The following is a 20,943-nucleotide window of genomic DNA, read 5'->3' as shown; positions in this document are numbered from 1 at the left end:
AGAAAGCAGGGAGATTGCCTGGGACGCCACACCACAGGAGCCCTCGCAAACCTACATTACTCAGGCTTCAGCTTCAGACCCTGGTGACAGAGCTTAGGGCACTGGGCTTCTGCTCCCTATACTGGGCTTTGACTTTCTGTCCTGGGCTCCTGAGATTTAAAAACTGGCCTTGCTTAATGGATCCCCTGAAACTTGCTCACAGCCTTCTAGAGGGCCCCAGTCTCCTAGTTGAGAACCACTAGCCTAAGAAATTAGGTGTTGTGACTGAGTCACAACTTATAACTTTTAGTCTCCCAGAAAATTCCTGTAATTCATAAAGTGTGATCCTGGGTTTACACTACATGATTACTTTGGTATAACTACATCGCTCACGGTTGTGAATAAGCCACACCCCCAAGTGACGTAGTTATACTGACATAAGTGCCCACATAGACAGTGCTGTGTAGGGGGAGCTTCTCTCTCTGACATATATAGTGGCTTTGGTGGTGGGGGAGGTATAAAGCAACAGGAGAGCGCTCTCCCATTGTCTTAGATCATCTTCATTAGAAGCGCTACAGCACTGCTACTGTGATACTGTAAATTTGTAGTGTAGATCTGCCCTGAGTAAAGTCCCTAAGGTCCTTTGAAATGAATGGGAAGACAGAGATGCCTTGCACTGTGATTCACAAAAACCATCATGCTAGGCAAGGTCCTACCTAAGCTAATATCCAATGAGAGCAGTGTGTGCTACACTTTGCCCCTGTCTTGGAAAAAGGCAGCTAAGTACAGAGTGCAAGGAGGGGCCAATGTTGTCTTGGGATTCTCAGCTGCAAACACTCTCTTTGCAGTATGTGCCTACACTGTTAGAATGAAGCAACAGGGGAGGAAGCGGACTTCCCTCAACTCTTAGCCCGGTGATAAGGGTATTCATCTGGGAGATTCTTGGTTCAAATCCCTCCTCTACCTGAGGGAAGAAGGGATTTGAACAGGGATGTGACCCCTCTTAAGGTGAGTTTTCTAACCATTTGGGCTATGGAATATTCTAATGTGGGGATCCCTCAGTCTTTCATGTTGAAGTTATTGCACTCTGATTAAATAAAGTCTATTGAAAGGAGGTGATAGACTCAGGATCTAGTTGAGTCCTCTAATGACCAACCTGTAGAGCAGCGGTTTCCAACCTTTTCCAGATGGGGACCCATTTTGACAATTTAGGAAGACTTGATAACTCAAGGCAATTCAAAAATGGAGCAAGGAGGGAGGCCAGAGCCACCTGGGGAGACACTTGGTGACCCTTCTGAAATGTAATGGTGACCCATATTTGAGTTCCAACCCATAGGTTGGGAAACCGTTCTGTAGAGTCATCTTATGCTTGTTTGCTCTCTCAGGGTTGGTATACTAAAGCTGAAGTCAGTGTAGTTGACTTACAGTACTGTGTGTATGCTGCGCTGTGTTGACAGGAGACACTCTTGTTGACATAATTTCTGCCTTTTGGGGAGGTAGCATATGGGCATCGATGGGCGAGCACTTTGCCATTGATTTGGAGCTTGTCTTCACTATGGAGGCAAATCAAACAAAGTTATGCTACTCTGATATATTCAGCTATGTGAATATCATAGCTGGAATCAATGTTGCTTAGGTTGACTTACCAGGTGTCTTCATAGTGCAGCATCAATGGGCTTTTTGAGCCCTAAAAACAGAGGTGAATACTTGATATCACCTCCAGGGGGACCCCAAGCTCTTTTACCCCAAAAGAGCTTGAAAAAGAAAAGAGGAAAAACAAGCTGCAGTCTCTGATGGCTGACCCCTCAGACTGAGGCATGCAGATACCCAGACAGACCTTCCAGGACACAAGAATCAAATCATCACCTTAAAAGAAGTGATTTTTATTACAAAACAAAAGATAAACTTGATAAAGCATACTTGGTTGCTAGATGTTACAGAGCAACCAAGGAAAACAAATTAAAAAACAGAAAAGTCTCAGCACAATGCTTAGATGGTAGTAAATATGAAGGGGAGGCATAGATTCACACAGAGCAGTTCAAACCAAACCACAAAATAAAGAAAAAATACCCTGAACACGATTGGACTCACATTTTCCTGGTACTCACTTCTAATTTTCTGATTGTTCAGTCCACTCCTATGCCATGAATTCCATTGGGGGGGTGTGGGGATGGTAGTCCTGCCTAGGTTTAAATCATTCTGTGTTTCAACTCCTGGTTTAACTCTGCACAAAGAAAGTAGGCAGGGAACCTAGATCCATTTCAAATTTCAACCCTCTATTTCTCGATTGGTTCTCCCTGCCCCCTGGCTGACACCTTTGCTAAGTACCTGAGTTAACCCTTTAGTCACCGGGTGCTGCTCAGCACTCTCCCTGTTCATGACACTGACACTTAGTATATCTTCACCAGATTCACCAAATCAATATCGCTGCATTGATTGTAGCAGTGCCAATTTAGCCAATAGTATAGATAGCCTTGTTTGTGAAAAGATATCTACAGATGGGATGTGATCATGCAGATCATTCAGTAAAGATGCTATGCTTCTTGGGTATCTTAAGCTAAATATTTTCAGGAGACTGTAAATTTAACTCTTCAATGTATTCTTTCCAGATTAAAGACTCCATAACACAGAAGACCATAGGTTTGATGCGAATGCAGTTTTGGAGGAAAGCTGTGGAAGATATGTACTGTGATAACCCACCACATCAGCCAGTTGCTATAGAATTGTGGAAGGTAAAATCTCTCCTGTCTTAAAATCTACTATATATTGGAGAGTGTGTATCTCTGTCTTCAACTCCTTCTAAATAGTAGGGGATCACCAAATTCGGGGGAAAAAGCTTCCTCTTATCATAACTTAAAGCAAGGTAAGGATTTGCTTGTGCCAGGAAAATAGGATGTGCCTGGAAAGGATTGCTTTTCAGAAAACCATGCAGAAAACAGACTCATCAAGCAGGTGAAGGGGGCTGGCTGGGGGCATGCCCCCCTTCCCTGTCCCAGTCTGGGACTGCCCTAGCCCCAAGCCTCCCATCCCCCAGATATCCTTTAGAGAGGACAGGGGGGCTGAAGCTCCCTCACCCTCTTGATTTGTATGGGGACCTTGCTGGCTATTCCCCTTCATCAGGGAGTAAGGGGAAAGTGCACAGTTTGCTGCATTCCTCACTGTAGCTGAGAGTGCAGGGGCAGACAAATCTGGACCTGCCCCAGCCAGGCGACATGCTCCCTTCCCTGGCTGTGCCTGCTGGAGCTATAGCAACCATGGAGAGATGCTTCTCACCTGGCCCCAAACTACTATGGTGGGAGAGGCTGAGGTAGTCCTCTCTTCCCAAGGCAGCCTGTATATTGAAACCCTCATCCTCAGCTCCCTTCCCTTCCCGAACAATGATTTAAATGAAGCATGTATATTTTCAATTTATTTTCTAAAAAACAAAAGTTAATTGAGTTAAGGACCCACGCAATACTGGGCAAATCTTCTAGTTTACTTATGTTTATTCTTTTACCCAGGGAAACTGTTTTGTTGTTTTGCATATACTGTACTGCATGCTAACAATATTTTGTGTTATACAGGTAATGTATGATATGTGTTATTTCCTAGAAGCAAAAAAGGGAGAGATGGACAGTGATGATGCTGATATCTAGGGAGAAGGTACCAGAAGAGTGTAGCAAGTAGTCAAATCTCTGTTAATCAGAGAACTTGCCTTCTAACCCAGTGAAGTGGCAAAATTAAGAGTGAGGATTGTAAATAGGTATCAATTAAAGAATTATGTAAACTTTCTTGAGCCTCTGCTAGTCTTTTCCAAAGGTTTAAAAAGTGAAAAAAGTCAGAAATTAGTTTGATCTGAGACTAAAGCTAGGAAGCAAACCAAACAAAGGTACACTATAGGAGGTCTAAACCCTAAAAGTTACCAAATAATGTACATAGTTTTATCCCATTGCACTCAGACTTCCTAGAAAACTATATAGCTGACAGATTGTCATTTTAAAAAAAACCTTGAATAAAATGCAAGTGCTAATTTGGATGCTGAGTTACATGGATTTTACATACCTACCAACTTTTGAAATACTTGCTTCAGTTCACATCTGTGTAAGTTCATGGAAACTCCAGAACCAAAAACTCAAGCCTACCTACAATTTGGCATCTCCACTGACCATGGTTGAAGACAAAATGACAGCTGACTGAACCTGTTCACTGTAGTTAGGACCCCACTGCACCATTTGACTGATGCTTGCCTGTACTTAACATGGGAATAAGTATACCCCAATATGTTGCTTTATAGTTATGATTTCCAGCTGGGGTAGGTCATTGCTTTAGGACCACAAACTGACATCTTAGACTCTCTAAATAAGGAGCCATCTGCCTCTCTGTTGAAAATGCAGAACAAATAAGGAACCCCCCTATAATGATGGATTACTGTATTGCAGTTTGTGTATGATGAGGGTTCACTTGAGGACATCATGAAGCCCCATCTGCTAACTGTCTGTGTTTGATCTGAGGTCAGGGCTCACAGCCCTTTACCATCTCCTTTTTTGATGCTGGCACTTCTGGGTTGGTAGATGCACCTGGGATTCTCTTCGTCCTTTAGGTGTGAAGCCAAGCACAAATCAGTGCCTGTTTCTGTCAACAACCCTTTTCCAATTATAATTGGATTTAAACAAGAATCTGCTGAAGAAAGAGAACACAAGTATTGCCAAGAAATAAAATGAACTCCATCTACTTGAGTTTCGTCTAGGAATAGTGTTGAATCTCCTAGATATCACCAGCTGAAAATTGTTTTCTTTAGCCACAGTAGAGCACTAATACAATTATAAATAAAAGATGGCAAATATTCTGGATTTTAGTTACAGATTATTGGATTCAGAGCCCCAATAGGACACACTAGATGTTTTGCTGCAAAAGGCAAAATTTGAGATTGGTAATCTTATTTTTGCAACTTTATGCTTTTAATTCACTTTCTGTCTCTGTGACTCAGTACATGGCAGAGTGCCCACATTCAAGCATGTCTCTGTTCTCCCACCTTTCTGGGATTAGAAGAATGGATTTGGTTCTTAGTTACCTTTTTCTTTGCAAAGATCCCTGGCTTGGGTTATATCTACAAATGTTCTTCCCATCTCTCCTCATTGGGGCCTGCCTATATGAAAAACAATCCTTTCTTCACAAAGTATAGGTGTAGCAAACTTTGAGTGGATGGACATCTGGATAAAATGCCAGATTTTGAGAGAACTTGTTGGTCATATACCCACTTTCCCGAGAGCAAAACAGTCCCGTAGTTGGAGAGGGAATAGAGCCATTCCTGCTAGGGATGTTACATCTTGCTTATTTTGCTAATTGAATAATTGATGCCGTTTGCATTGACTATTCCATTAGTCGAAAAGGGCACTTCCACCTTTGAAATGTAGCAACAGGCCTGTTGCTACACTTCAAAGGCGGAAGCGCTGCGGGGAGCACAGGGCCAGTGGGGGACTCAAGCAGTCCCTTGCTGGCCCCATGCTCCTGCGGCATTTCAAAGTGGCAACGCCGCATGGAGCCCAGGGTCAGCTGGGGACTCCCCACGATGATCCTAGGCTCCATGCAGTGCTTCCTTTTCCCCCCCGCCCCTCCCCGTCTCTTTCTGATAGAGGCAGCAAGGATTGGGTGAGTGACTAGTCTGTTGACTCTCTGATAAGCAAAAGCTTCACATCCCTAATTTCTGCAACAAGGGTTGCTCTCATATCTGGCTTCTCTGTCAGGCACTTCAAAAAAGAGTCAGTTGCCAAATGATCTGGTGAAAAATAGTTCACAGGCATTTATTGGGTACTCCCTTAGCTTGGGTGAATGAAGAGAACACAGAGGCAAACTACCAGTTTCCTTGGATTACCTTGTCTTCATACACTCATATTGGTTCCTGGAGTCGTGATTATATTTCCTGTGCCACTGGATGCACCCAGAAACCTCTAGTATGGTTATTTTGGTCTTTGCAGAAAGTAGCTGCCTAATAAATGACAGGTTGTTATAAAAAATTCCTGTGCAAAATGTTTGAAAAAAATAACCTGCAGACCCCTCTCGTAGCTCAATTCATATTGTTTCATGGTTAACCTTTCTTCTATCAGACACATTGCATACATATTTTCATTATTAGGTTTGCATGGGGAACAATTGCAGTTTTAAACATCAGTCATCAGTTTGGTGTATACTACATACATCTTCCCAAATATTTTACATGTAATTTGACACACTTTCAAACTTGGTGCCCAAAGTTTAGTGAGCCTGACTTTCAGAGGCACTGAACACTTGCAGCTCCATTGATATTTAAAGCCTAAACACCCATGCTTGAAAATTCCAGTATTTGAACATGTTTTGTATTTTATCAGGAAACTTATCAAATTGTATATGTAGCGCCCTGCTTGAATACATAAACTTGTGGATAAAAACTGCTATCTGTTGTTTTGCAGGGCTGTATTCCTTGGAGATGCTCCGGCCAAAGGAGAGGCACATTGTGCTGCCACTCCCACAAGAACATGTTTAGACATACCCCAAGCTGTGTTTCCTACCTGGGGTTGTACAGCCCTGTTGGCAGTAGTAGTGAGGGAAGTATAGCTGCATGGCTGGGAGGAGCTTCCGGCACAGAGTGCTGGCTCCTATGTGCAACGGCACCATGCTCCTCTTCCGGCTGCAGTCTCCTGGGATTAGAGCCTTGTGGATCAGCAGATACTGATTTCTCTCCATGGATATTCACATCAGCAAGTAGACATAAGAAAGGGAAGAGCTGAGCCAGAGTCTGCATTGGCTGGGAAATGAACCCAGACTGACTGACTGCTTGGAAGGCAGCTATGCTAACCCCCCCCCCCCCACCACCGTGCCCCCGAGACATTTGAATCTATGCGCTGCGTATATGAAATTACAGTGTATCTGTGGGCTGCGTTTTAAAAAACTCCCATCGTGGACATGAATTGAATCAATAAGAGCCTAGTTCTAAACTCACTTTGGTGGGAGTTTGAGTGTTCAGAGCTTCAGCCAGGGCTTGTATGTCTGAAGTTATGCACCCAAAATCAGAAGTTATTTGACATTTTGGGCCTGAGTATCTGTAATTTAATAAAATTTCACTTGCTGCTTCTTGGGTGACCAGATGTTTCCTTTTAAAAGGATAGTCCCATATGTAAGCCCTCCTGAGGGTGTCCTAAATTTTTCTTAAATGGGTAAATTATTCTGTGTTTTCTGTCTGTCCTCTCTGCACCCACCACATCACTCTGGATAGGTCCTGCTGCTGGTCAGATCTCTGCTTGCTACCCACCCACCAGTGGTAGTGGTGGGGCAGTGGTCAATGATGGGGGTGGGTGTGCAGGGCTGGTGGTGGGATAAAGATGAAGTGCATGGGGCTGGCAGCTCCCTGTGCTGGTCCATCGGAGAAGCCCCTGTGTGAGATGGCTCTCCGTCAGTAGGGTCCTGTTCCCCATCCTGTTTCCAACTGGCACTGGCTGTGAGTGAGCTGGCTGGTGATTGCGGGGAAGTGCTAGGCAGCAGCTGGTTACAGGTTGCCTCTGGTGCACACCCATCAGCCCTTAATGTGCGTCCCTTCTTGCTGTCCTTTCCCTGCTTTACTCCTTTGATTCCCCAGTCCAGCTGCTCCTTTGTATCCCTCCCGGCAGGCCTCATCCTGCTCCCAGCACTGTGCAGAGGACCAGCTCCTGGTTGGAATGCTCAGCTCCCCAACAGGCTGGCTAGCAGACTCCTTCCTTTCCCCACTGCTTCTGCCTGGGCCAGTGCTCGGGGAAAGCCCAAGATTCTCTAGCCACAGGTGCCGGACAAGAAGAACCAAAGCCCCACACAGTGCTGGCACAAGGAAACCTCTCCACCTCTCAGCAAAGCTCTGGAGTGGCAGAGGGAGTGAGTTCCAGACCTGTTCACAGCCCAAACCTGCAAGCTCGGTAACAGCATCCCCCTGCTCTGGCAAGGGGCTTAGCACACTATTTGCCCACTAGGTCCTCCTACAGAGAGCATAGGGCTGTTCCATCTAACAAGCACCCTCCTCTGCAGAGCTGCGTCTCTGGCCAGTTTTGCTGAAGCCCTGCAATCAGCTTCCTTGCACTTAACCCCTTCCTGCCATGCTGTAGCCAGGGGCATGAGGCAATTGGGTTGTCTGTTCAGCAGCAGCCTGGAGGTGTTAGCCACCTTTTGACAGTCTGTTGGCAGGAAGGAACAAGCTACTTCCAGCCACTGGAGGGCATGGGGTGTGGGTGGGCGGGCATCTAGGGTCTAAACTAAAGTTCACTGAAATCAGAAAGATGTACCTTTGCAACATTTAAAAAAAAATCTGCAAAACAGTTATTTAGGGTTTAAAAATGGATGCAAAGAAACAGATAATGATCTACAGAAAGCCTTGATTCTGTCATAAACAGCTGATCATGTCAGACTCATTGTACATAACAGTACAACCTGGCTGAAAAACTGAAGGTGATTTTGAGATCATTATTGTAAATAATAAGACTGGGAAAACCAGAATAGAGTGAAGCTGCTATGGAAGGATGGCAAGAATTTGGCAGAGATGAGATGCTGATAAGATGGTAGAAGATTATTAGTTTTCAACAGCACACTGAATAATTATAATTTTATATATAATACTCATCTATATTGGCATATTATGTATAAACAGTATCTGATGACATATCATATACACTCATGCTAATTATTATTCTCCTTATAAGCCATTAGGGAAATCTTTTACTCTCTTCATTGCTTATCTTAGTAGGAAATAAAATGTTCTTTTGGAAAGTGAACAATGTGATCTGCAAATATTTTGTGGGAAATTGTAATAGAATGACTTAGTAACAAAATAAATGTATAGACTTAAAAATATTTCCTTTAAAATGTAATTTTAAATTTAAAAAAATTCCCCTTCTCTACCTGTAGGCTTGAGGTTCATGATTCTGTTTCTTCTGCAGCAGCAGTAAAGACATCAGTTGAAAAGTTTTGTACTTAATTTGTATTGCATACATTTTATTCTTCCTGATACTGATCAAGTCAAATCTTACTTTTAGTAACAAAAATATCATTTTTAAAAAGACAGTATTTATCATACTTTGCTTTCAATAATTTTCCTTTTTTTTTCTAAACTGTAACAGATTTTCTTTGTTAATTTCCAGGCTATCAAGAGACATAACTTGACTAAAAGGTGGCTTCTGAAGATTATTGATGAAAGAGTAAGTAATTTTTTAATCTGTTTTATGCATCCATATTGACTTTTTGAATCATGTGTACCTAACCAAAACCTAAAGAGTTAATCTTTTCTGTTTCTGTATAGTTGTATTCTCTTCTTTGGATAGGAGTGCCCTATATACTAGGGATGTAATAGTGTAGTCGATTAATCGATAAACAAAAGCTTATAAATTAACGCTATTGACTACACACATTTCCCTCTCCCCCTCTCCCTGCCATTAAATTTTTTAGTAGGCTGGCCAGCAGCCTGGCTCACACTGGGTCCTGGTCCTATACCTATTTCAGCTCTTAATTTCATTTTTCGCTTTAAAAAACAGTAGTGTTCATGGAATCTGACTCTGAAACTTAATGTCTTCATTTACACAATATGGCTACGTCTACACTGGCCCCTTCTTCGGAAGGGGCATGCTAATTTTGAAAGTGGGAATAGGGAAATCCGCGGGGGATTTAAATATCCCCTGCGGATTTAAATAAACATGTCCGCCGCTTTTTTCCGGCTTGGGGAAAAGCCGGAAAAAAGCGTCTAGACTGGCCTGATCCTCCGGAATAAAGCCCTATTCCGGAGGATCTCTTATTCCTACTTCCTGCTGCATGTGAGCAGCAGTAAACAAAATGTCTTATGGCCATACTTAGAACCCTGGGCTGCAGGTTGCCCATCACTGCTGTTGAGAAATCTGATATCTGTAATTTTTTTTCTCTGAGATATAAGCCTCATTCACTGATGATAAAATAGAATTGGCAGTTACTGATGTAAACTCTGTATAGACCCTTCATCAGAACTAAGAGTGAGAGTCTGCAGTAGCATGGCATGAAGACTCTGAGGCAAGGCTGGGCAAAATAAGGCCCGCAGGATGGATCTGGCCTGTCAAACCACCAGATCCAGCCTGCCACCATCCCATGATCCAGTGGGAGTCTCAGGCAGGCTCCCTGCCTGAGGGTCTTGCTGGGTTGCTGGCCGGAGGCTACCTAAGGTAAGTGCCTCCTGGCCAGAGCCTGCACCTGGCACTCCCCCTCCTGTACCCCAATTCCCTGGTCTAGGTCACAAACCAAATTCTCTGCACACCCTCCTGCGTCCCTGCCCAGGTCACAACTCAAACCCTCTGCATCCCTGCTGCTACACCCATACCCCATCCCATACTCTGCACCCCCTCCTTTATCCCAATTCCCTGCCCTAGATCACAACCCCCTCCTGCTCTAGGTCACCACTCAAACCCCTGCACCTTCCCCTGGGCCACAACCCCCTCCCAAATCCTACCCCCTCCTCCAGGTCAGAACCCTCTCCTACACCCATGTGTGGTCTCAGATCCTGCACCCCCTCCTGGACACTTTACCCCCTCTGGAACCCCAAGTGCTTGCCACAACCCACTCCTTCACTCAAACTCCCTCCTAGACCCCACACCCCCTCCTACACTCCAATCTCAAGCACCCTTCTGCACCCAACCTCCATCCCAGACTCTGCATGTCCTTCATTAATGTCATAGAAGAATGCGGCTCTTGACCATTTACCAGATTATTGGAGTGCCCCCCATTAAAAATTACTGCCCACCTTTACTATAGGCCAGGTCTGTACTACAAAGTTTTTTTTGGCAGAGATATATTGGTCAGATGTGAAAAGACCACACCTCCTAGAGGACATAGTTATGCCAGCGAAATCTCCAGTACAGTGCATATATGCAGACAGTGTGTCTCCATCAGCATAGTTAATGTTCAGTGTTAGCATAGTCATGTCAGCTCCAGGATATGAGAGCTTGTATAAGCTCAAAAGCTTGTCGTTTCTCTTTTAAACACAGAAGTTGGTCCAGTAAACGATGCTGTCTCTCACATCTTATCTCTCAAGCATAGCTGATGTCATTTGGGGAAGTAGCAGTGTTATTGTCAGCAAAAAGCTCCTGTTGGTGTATATACTGTACCTGTCGTAGGGGATGTCATCTGTGTTGCTGTGTGGGCAAAGCACTTCCAGTGTAAACAAGCCCCAATGGATTTAATGTTAGTGCAACACTACAAGAGAGAACTTAAATCCACAGTAGTTGTGGTTCTTTCAACAACTTTAGTTGGTTGCTCTTTCACATACGTAGTATTTTGTGTTGCTGGAGATGTTTTTAAATGTGTTCCTTAATGTGTATATGGTTATAATCATAAATGTGTGTAACTACATACGTGCAATTCTTCTCCATCCTCTAATATGTTACTTTTTTCCACTATACCTAATGAAGAATTAAGTAGATCTGCTTATAATTATCAGTTTTTACAAAAATCCTTTGTTCATGTTGGAATACAGATTCATACCTATTCATGTTCTGTTCCCAAACTACAGGAGAAAAATTTGGATGACAGAGCATATCGCAACATGGAAGAACTTGAAACATATGCTGAGAACACTCATAGTGCTCTCCTGTATCTCACATTGGAAATGCTGGGTATGTGCTTTTCCTTCATTAAGATTTGTATGGAGAATTTATCAATACATCTATTACTGGTACTATATTTATTGGAAGGATTTTCAAAAGTCCTGATCATTGAGCCAGTTCGGCTTCCATTAAAGTCAGAAGTAAAGTGGCCATTGACTTTAATGGGAAAAGAACGCTCAGCACTTCTGAAAATCCAACCTTAAATCTACAAAACTGAACCTATTGCAAATGCCATAGCCATATGTAACTCTCTTAAAATGTATCATATGCTAAGTAAAAAAACCAAACTATCAGACCCTGAGAATAGGCCAGTTGTCTAGCCTATCAGTCATTGACTATTAGACCTATTTATTTAGAACGGGAAAAGGAGTGAAGAGTGTAGGGACAATGTCTAACTCTGTCTATATTTTGGATGAGAACTAACCACATGGTTCTTGAGCACTCAACTGTCACTGTGTACTTCTAATATTGGTAGTAATAACCCGCCTCCATGTTTTGAAGGAAATCTCTTTGATGGACTGACTTCCATCTTTTGATTTGATAGAACCAACTCTGGAGACTTTGATAGCTACCATGTCTATCTCAGAATTCACTTTTCTGCTCACCAGCTCTGATGGTTTAGATGGTCTTAACTAGAGATGTCAAAATTTTGATTAACCAGCTAATCGAGTAGTCAATGGAATTTCCATTGACTGCTTGATTAGTTGATACGGGGAGAGCGGGGTGCTCGCTATTCTGGCTGCACCTCTGCCTTTTAAATGTAGCAAGAGTCCCGCGGGGCTCTTGCTACATTTCAAAAGCAGAGGCACAGCAGTCAGGACCTGGCACGAGCAGGGACTGCTTCAGTCCCTGCTCGCGCTGTTTCCCCACTGCACCTCTGCCTTCCCTTCCCCTCCACCCACAGAGATGGTGCTGGGGGAAACTGGCTTTTAAGCTGGCTCCCCCCAGCACCAGCTCCTGCTACCCTCCCGCCCCCCTTGCTGGCTCTGATACAGAGGCAGCAATGGGTTCGGGGGGGGAGGGGGAGCAACTAGTTGAGTAGTGACTCGACTACTAGTCTTAACCAAAAAAAAAAAAAAAAGTAAAAACCTCAGCCATATCTCTTTGCGCTATATTACCCCAGTCCAAGCCCAGATTCTATAATATAAATATTAAAGAATAATATTGAAAATGTGCTCAGAGAAGACACTGCAGCTTCAGAAAATATAGGCATAGCTAAATTAGACAAGTTACATTAGTGAACTAAATATAATTTTGCAGTGACATAGTAGCTAAGAACACCAATCAGATCAAGAGACGAATGGAACGCAAAATAAAAGGACATTTTGACTAAACATCCAGTGAGGAGGATTGGCAATATAAATATAGACATAACTGAAGAGAATAAATGCCAAATTAACTATGCTAAAAGTTTTTGTTTTCTCTGAACAGTAAAACTTAAAGCTTTTGAGAAACCTCAATTTAACCAACGGCTCTATAACCTAAATCTTCCTTGCTTCAAATTAAAGCTCATTACCTGTCCTGCTTTCAGTGGACATGGAGAACAATTGATCATTCTTCTTTCTAAGTCTCTTAACATATTTGAAAACTGTTATAAGGACCCATCTCCCAGTCATCCTTTCTCAGGACTAAACATACCATTTTTTTAACCTTTCTCCAGACATCAGGTTTTCTAAACCTTGTATCATTTTTGCTGCTGTCCTCTGGAGTCTCTCCGATTTGTCCTTTCTTTCTTAAAATGTAGTGCCTAGAACTCTAGCTGAGGCCTCACTAGTTCATAGAGCAGAACAATTGTTCCTGTATCTTACAACACTCTTGTTAATATATCATATTCAATTTGAAATCCACAGTAACTCTCAGATCCTTTTCAGCAGTACTGCTGCATCACTAGTTATTCCCCATTTTTTAGCTGTGTATTTGATTTTTTTTTTTTTTTGCTTTCTAAGTGTAGTATTTTATACCTAACGTTGATTGTCTTGTTGATTTTTAGACCAATTATTCAATTTGTCAAGGTTACTTTGAATTCTAATCCTGTCCTGCAAAATGTTTACCATCTTAGTTTTGTTCTTGCTCCTTTTTTTCCTTGGATTCATGAACTCTGTCATGTCATGCTTGCTTTCACTCAAACTGCCTTTCACCTACAGATTTGCAATCAATTCCTCCCAGTTTGACATGATCAATTGCTTTGCCCTTCTTCCCCAGTTACTTTTATGTCCTGAAACAAGAAGTTTCTGCCCATGAGACTTGTTAATATGTTACACTCGGGCTGCTCTATTACTGGTTATGTGGTTTATAACCTTCATTTCTACAAATACAGGTATACGGGATATCCATGCAGATCATGCAGCCAGTCACATTGGGAAAGCACAAGGCATTGTCACCTGTTTAAGAGCAACTCTCTATCATAGTAAAAGACAAAAGGTCTTTCTTCCTATGGACATTTGTATATTGGTAAGTTTAGACTGGGAGCAAACAATATATCTCCTAACTACATCTCTCTGCTTTAGATATATACCATTACACTAGAAAATAAGTGCCAAAGATCCGAGTTGCTTTTAGTAGGAGAACGTTCACTTCCTGTGGCTCTCAGTATCCCCCAGCATGCTCCTGCAGAGATAGGGCTTATCTTGATCTTGTTGCTTTGCTTCTTTTAGGAGGTAAGAATAGAACAGTGGTCACCACCCAGTAGATCGGGATCTACTGGTAGATCTTGGAGCCTCTGACAGGTGATCCTGACTGGTTTGGCCAAGAGGCTACCAAGCACAGCACTTCAGTTGCCTCTTCTCCCACTGCTATGCATCTCCTGACCTTTGCCTTGAGCTGCCTCCCTCCTGCCCCCCGGGAGCTTCCTGCTTGCTGTTCAGAGCAGGGAAGGGAGAGGAAGGGGCGCTGATGTCAGGGTGTCCCTTCTTCTCCAACCCTATATTCTAACTTCACAAAACAGGGGTGGAGGGAGGGGAACAACAGGGTTTGGGATGGAGGGAGTTTGCTGGCTGCTTTTGAGAGTGATGCAGGGCCAGAGCAGGGGTGAGCCTGCCTCAGCCCACTGCACTGCCACTCAGGAGCCACCTCCGAGCCCCTGCCCCAGTCATGAACCTCCGTCTACACCCCCAAGCTCCTGTCCTAGTCCTGAGCCCCCTGGATCCAAACTCTCTTACAGAGCCTATATCCTGAACCCCTCCCAGTCTACCCCAAATCCCTGCCCTAGGCTTAGCTCAGAGTCCATCTCACACACCATATCCCTTAGCCCAAGATAAGAGCCTGTGCCCCAACCCTCTAACCCTGCCTGGTGAAAGGGGGGGATGGATGGAGTGAGCAGGGGCAGGACCTCAGAGAAGAGGCACAAAGGAGGTGGGGCAAGAGTATTTGGGTCTGAGGTAGATCCTGGGTTGCACTTAAATTCAAAAAGTGATCTTGTGCTTAAAAAGGGTAGAGACCACTGGATTAGAGTGATTGGTTGATTTATTTAGTGCTAACTCACTGCAATTTTTTTATTAAATCCAGTAGCATTTTAGGATTTTTCTTTCTTCAGGTGCAGAAATGGCATTGGAATCAATTGTCTTCTTGCAGCCCTAAATTCTCTAGTTTTGTTCCTTTTGTTTTAGAATGAGCTCCCCAGCCTTCTCTCTGCTGCGCTGTGCTCATATTCTTACTACTGAATTGAACAGAAAAAGTAACTACAGGCAGTCCCCGGGTTACATGGATCTGACTTACATCGGATCCCTACTTACAAACGGGGTGAGGCAACCCCGCACTAGCTGCTTCCCCCCAGCAGACCAGGGAGAAGCGAAGCTAGCACCCCTCCCCCCCCCAGCAGACCAGGGAGATGCGGAGTGGTTTTTCTCAGCAGACACCTCAGCTTGAGAATAAAGGACTGAGGGAAGTGAGGTGTGGGAGAATAAAACTGAGCTCTGGAGAAATGTTTGGCTAGAGTTTCCCCTACAATATGTACCAGTTCCGACTTACATACAAATTCAACTTAAGAACAAACCTACAGTCCCTATCTTGTACGTAACTCGGGGACTGCCTGTACAAGTATTTTCTCACTCATTGCTGTAGCACATGGGGTCTAGTTGGACAATTTGAAAAAAATCCACCAAACTGATACTGGAATTCAATAGCCCTTACGTCCATGATAGGGAGTGTGGGTCACAGCAGCCCACGGCCCATTGGAGTTCCACCTGTAGCCCCGCGGATCTCCTGTTTGTCCACTTTCCCCACATGCCTCTTGTGTACTGGGGCACCAGAGCTCCTCACTTCCTACTTCTCCTTCTCCTTCTCCCTCCCAGCACTTTCAGAGTACCACAAACTGCCTGATGCATGCTCCATCCCAACTCCTTCCCCTCCCTGATTTGTGGACTTCCAGCCCTGGAGGGGAGGGGAAGGAGTAGAGAAGAGCGTGAATCAGATGATTCACATACTCCAAAAGTGCTGGGAGGGAGGAGGAGGAGTAGGAAGTACAGAGCTCTGGTGCCACAAGAGGCATGTGGAGGCAGAGGTGGACAGGTGGTCTGCGGGCTGCAGGGGAAGTCTTACACCACCACTGCCTTTTGTTTTAGAATGAGCTCCCCAGCCTTCTCTCTGATGCGCTGTGCTCATACACTAATAGATAATTGTAAGTGACACAAGGATTAAAACACAAGTTTCCCATTAATGTTCAAATGGCTAAATTTGTAGGCATAACACTGGATATTTATTTCATAATTTCTCAGTTTGCATTTTCATGGAGGTTAAGTCCATTAATGGCTATTAGCCAGGATGGGTAAGGAATGGTGTCCCTAGCCTCTGTTTGTCAGAGGGTGGAGACGGATGGCAGGAGAGAGATCGCTTGATCATTACCTGTTCGGTTCACACCCTCTGGGGCACCTGGCAGTGGCCATTGTCAGCAGACAGGATACTGGGTGGGATGGACCTTTGGTCTGACCCAGTATGGCCATTCTTATGTTCAAATTATGACATTCTCATTGTTCTTATATAAATTGAGCTGATTATGGCAAAGTTTAAGGCACATGTCCTAGTCTTTGATGAATATCATTCAGTATCCTTGATTTGCAAGTTTTGTTTGTTTTGTGTAGAACAATGAAGAGCTCCATATTCGGTAAGCTTTGGCTTTGCTTTCCAGCTAGGTCAGTGCTATGTGAATGGCACAGAAGCATAAAATGGCCGATGCATCCATCTCAAACAGTAACTCAAAATGGGGCTGGTTAGATTGGAGGCCCTTCCAACTTTTACACCTTTGTTTCAGTATGATTTAATCTCTCACACCCATGAACCCCCACTCCTCTCCACCCCAGAATTGGGCTTGCCCCTGCCATAAGAACCAAGCATATGACTATGAAACTCTTCAGTCATTGATGGGTTTAGGAGATGGGTGCAAAGGTAACTTTCCTCCTGCCCAGACTGAGAGTGTTGTAGAAGCAAAAAATAACAGGGCAGCTAGTCAGTTGCCAGATTGCTCTTGAACCTGTGTCCTCTGTGTGGCATTGTCTTCACTGTAAACTTTTACCATGTTCCATTATCCTTGTGAATAAGTAAGTTAGCTGACATGCTGCTGAACAAAACTTGTCTTAGTTTGCATTAGCCAGAGCGTCATGGTCACCATTGTGTAACCTCATTCAGTTCTCTGTAAGGGTTCAAACATTGCAATATTTTGTAGTATAGACCAGCCTAGTAACAATAACTTTCTTCATGGGCTAAACAGCTATTTTTCTGGTTAGTCCTTAACTTTTTCCTTTACCTTGCCTAGCCTCAGTTGGCTGGTTGATTGTTTTTTTTTAAACTTGACATGCAGTAAGTTGATTTCAAGTTTCCAGAATTTAATTTCTAGCTCAGTTTCCTGAGTTTCTACAAAGTATTCAGAGAATCAGTTTATGCAAAGACTTGAGTAATTACTCTTTCCTGTCTTTTTGTTCACTAAGGTTTGTTCATGCTGATTACTTTAAAACCACGAATAAACAATTTTCAGGTTTTTTCTTGTAGTCTGGTTGCCAGGCAGCCTTCTGGCTTTCCTACTCTATTATTAAGCAGAAATGCATGTTTTCTTTTTGTTTTTTGGGTTTTTTTTCGCTCTTCATTCTCAGCATGGAGTTTCACAAGAAGATTTCATAAGAGCCAATCAAGAGAAAAATGTGAGAGATGTAATTTACAACATTGCCAGCCAAGCGCACATTCATCTAGAACATGTGAGTTCCCTTTTGTTTATAGCATATAATTAATATTAATGTTAAGTGTTGTCAGAATGTGGTCTTGGGTGGTGTGTCTAGCTGTGCACCTTTTTTATGATGTCAAATATTTTAAAAACACTTTACCTTCATGTTCAGTCTCCAAGTTTCTTCAGTCCTGGGCGCCTATGCTGAAAGCAACCAGGAAGGTGCTGATGGCGATTATTTGAAGAGTGCATCCTTGTAGTGTTAAACTAACTGGCCCATGGAGTTAGAGAATAAATACCACAAAAAACTTACTCTAAAACAACAAAATAATTTTGAATGAGAGTCTCTTCATTGTAACATACTTGCAGAAATTTGTAGATTTACAGCTGTATGTGTATATAACTACTGATACAAAGTGTTTGCGCACATTCAGTATAACCTCAGTTACAAACATCTTTTAAATGGAGGTTGTTTAACTCTTGAGTAAAATGTTTTCATTGTTCTTTTATAAGTTTATAACTGAATATTAATATAGCTTTAAAATGTTACTATGCAGAAGAAAAATGCTGCTTTTAACCATCTAAATTTAAAGGAAACAAGCACAGAAACCGTTTTCTTATCTTGTAAAAATCTTTTTTTTAAACTTTCTTTTTTAGTAGTTTACATTTAATACAGTATTATATTGTTGTTTGCATTTTTCTCTCTCTGCTGCTTCTGATTGTGCACCTGCAGTTTCAAACAGGTTACATGGTTGACTGGTCAGTTTGCAACTTTCATATTTGTAACTCTGAGGTTCTACTATATGTCATTATGAGATGTAGGATTCACATGGTGACAAGGAAGTACCTGCACAGATCAGACTCCAAAGTCATAGCCATAGACTGTGTGCATGAGTTATTTTGTGTATTTTGGACACAGGAGCAATAGTTATCAGGCATTCAGATTTGCCTTTTAAGTGCCAAATTCCCCCCTTTGCCCCCCCGGGAAACTACTTGCTATAAGCATAGTGAGCTGAACAAGAAATATTTCTCTGGTTTTGTTTTTGCCAGTCAGCCAAACTGTTGGGATAACTGTATTTGTGAAATGGTTTTTATCAAAGTTTGTTACTCACACAGATCAATTAGTGGATTCTAATTTAAGAAGACATGCTGAGACCTATTCTTTTCCTTTCTACTGCTTATAAACATTGAAAATAAAATATATGGACTATGCTTTTAAAAGCATGTTGTTATATATTACATAAGCACTTGCACATTCCTCCAGAAAGTATGGATTACAAGAAATATTTTAACCAGATATTACAACAATCTGTGTGTGTATACAAATATTTAATTAATTAATTGAATTTAAAAAAATTCCTTAAAAGTGTACATTAAGGTGCAAAGACAAGCACTCAGAAGTTAAATGCCAGAATTAAGCTTGCTTGTGCAACCTTAGTTCAGTCCTGTTGTGCTTATGCATTATGATATTCTTTAATTACATTATTATGCATGATGACATTCTTTTTTTCACGTAGAGCATTCCTGCCTCATTTAATGAATGGGTCTTTAATTTTTTTTTATTCTGTGTGCTACCAGATCTTTTATATTACCATAACTACAAAATTATTAACTCCCTCATGGGAATTTTTATTCAACAAATCTGTGTCTCATTGGGCACTCTGAAAAAGAAGACAGTGCAATTATTTGTGAAAAATTTGGTTTAAGTAACTTGCCCAGTGTCAAGAGCTCTGCATCAGAGGTGGGGATAGAATCCAGTTTTTCACAGTGGCATTCTACTTTCTTAAGCATGAGACCATCCTTTCTCTTCCTCTAGTCACTTGCCTCTTTCACTACATATTTTCCAACTTCTGCATCATAAGTGATGAATAAAAGCAGTGATCCTATAAGAGAAAACAGTATGTGATCATGTAATTAGACTCTGATCATAATCCAAATACACAAGGGGATCAAATTGAGGTTGTGTAGGCATTTCCTAACTTTTGAGTGCTTGACTTTGTAACCTTAACATTCTTCTTAGGATTTTTTGCACATAATTTCCTAATTTAAAATCCTGCCGATTTCCCTCTCCTCGCCCTCCCAAAAATTCTACAATGTGGAACCATCAGCAGCAGCAGGGTTCAGACCATTGGAACTAATAGTAACTGGTAGTAATAGTATGTTGTTCTTTATCTGGACCAGACACTAGAGCAGGGGCGCGCAAGATCCAGCACAACAAATCTTTTGATCTGGCCTAAAGCTGACCTACTGGATCCTCAAGGAGGGAGCAGCCCCAGGGCTTAGAATGATTGGCTGCTCCATCTGCTTCCCTGCACCCAGAGGAAGGGGAAAGCTTCACACTACCCCAAGCACAGTCTTTCAGCTGCCATTGGGATTATGGTGGAGGTGATGGCACGCAATGGGAACTGATCAATGAGAGCTGAGAGATTATGCGGGGGGGCAGTGCATGAAGTTTTCCCCTCAGAGAGGCATACGGAACAGACAGATTCTCTGAGCTCTGGGGCCCCAGCAGGCAGGAAACCTGCCTGAGGGGCCTGCTCAGCCTCTGGCACCCCAGCCCCTCCCACAGCCTAACTCCTTGTCCTAGGTTACCACCCCCTTCTGCCCCAGGTCATCACCAAAACACTCTGTGCCCTGTTTCCCTCTCTCCCCCTCCCTCCCTTGGTCACAACTCCCTCCCAGACCCTGAACCCCGTCTTACACCCCTCCCCCAGACCAGAATCCTTTCCTGTACCCATACTCCCTCCTGGACTCTGCACCCCATTGCTGTGCCCCAGATCATAACCCCCTTCCATCACCCAAACTCCATCTCAGATCCCACACCCTCTCCTGCATCTCAATCCCACGCTCCCTTCTGCACCCAACCTCTGCCTCAGACCTTACACCCCCTCTATAGAAAAGTGCAGTCCTTGGCTTAACCACCGCCCTAGAGGGAAGATGATATGGTATGTAATTTCACAGGTGTTTGTGGGAGAGATTTTAGGATGTCCAGGTTCAATTTCAGGTTTTGTAAGAGAGTATTGTAGTGTTTTTAGATCTTTGTGTCTGTGCCACTAACTTTGTGTCTCTATCAGGACTGCCTATTTTCCCCTATCCAATCGCCTCTCACCTGTCCCTGCCCGTCTTCCTCTGGCCCCTCCCCTACCATTTTTCGCTGCTTTATGTTCAAGTGTGGCTCCTCCCTCCTTCTCCTTCTTGCCGCCTGGGGCTCAGCAGCAGGGC

General features: G+C 43.1%; 2 protein-coding genes and 1 long non-coding RNA gene across 8 annotated transcripts in view; 1 reads left to right on the top strand and 2 right to left on the bottom strand.

Moving 5' to 3' along the window:
• The window catches only part of NDUFAF6 (NADH:ubiquinone oxidoreductase complex assembly factor 6), a 35,127-nt gene that overhangs the window by 3,309 nt on the left and 10,875 nt on the right, over positions 1 to 20,943 (top strand). For 5 of the 6 annotated variants that reach the window (XR_012901308.2, XM_075920345.2, XM_075920346.2 and 2 more), the window contains exons 3-7: positions 2,589 to 2,711; positions 9,093 to 9,149; positions 11,480 to 11,582; positions 13,891 to 14,024; positions 17,654 to 17,755. Coding sequence is in view for 5 of the 6 variants with exons in the window: in XM_075920345.2 (XP_075776460.2) it covers positions 2,589 to 2,711; positions 9,093 to 9,149; positions 11,480 to 11,582; positions 13,891 to 14,024; positions 17,654 to 17,755 (519 nt within the window). In the remaining variant the exon portion in view is untranslated. Of the gene's footprint in view, positions 1 to 827; positions 988 to 2,588; positions 2,712 to 9,092; positions 9,150 to 11,479; positions 11,583 to 13,890; positions 14,025 to 17,653; positions 17,756 to 20,943 lie in introns of all 6 variants that reach the window. The other variant, XM_025190123.3, reaches the window with a different exon arrangement.
• Positions 5,734 to 18,206, bottom strand: LOC142826992 (uncharacterized). The gene is made up of 2 exons (XR_012901312.2): positions 17,882 to 18,206; positions 5,734 to 5,944 (listed from the first exon to the last, which is right to left on the bottom strand). It is a non-coding gene; the product is annotated as an uncharacterized LOC142826992 (long non-coding RNA).
• LOC149525248 (uncharacterized) overlaps positions 18,694 to 20,943 on the bottom strand; it is a 41,927-nt gene continuing 39,677 nt past the window's right edge. The window contains exon 2 of the mRNA XM_089776201.1: positions 18,694 to 19,604. Coding sequence (XP_089632327.1) covers positions 19,577 to 19,604 — 28 coding nt within the window. The 3' untranslated portion in view covers positions 18,694 to 19,576. The remainder of the gene's footprint in view (positions 19,605 to 20,943) is intronic.

Source organism: Pelodiscus sinensis, chromosome 2, assembly GCF_052426305.1.
Source record: "Pelodiscus sinensis isolate ZL-2025 chromosome 2, ASM5242630v1, whole genome shotgun sequence".
Lineage (NCBI taxonomy): Eukaryota > Metazoa > Chordata > Testudines > Trionychidae > Pelodiscus > Pelodiscus sinensis.
The sequence above is the reverse complement of the archived record's forward strand: the minus strand, read 5'-3'. Positions and strand labels throughout refer to the sequence as shown.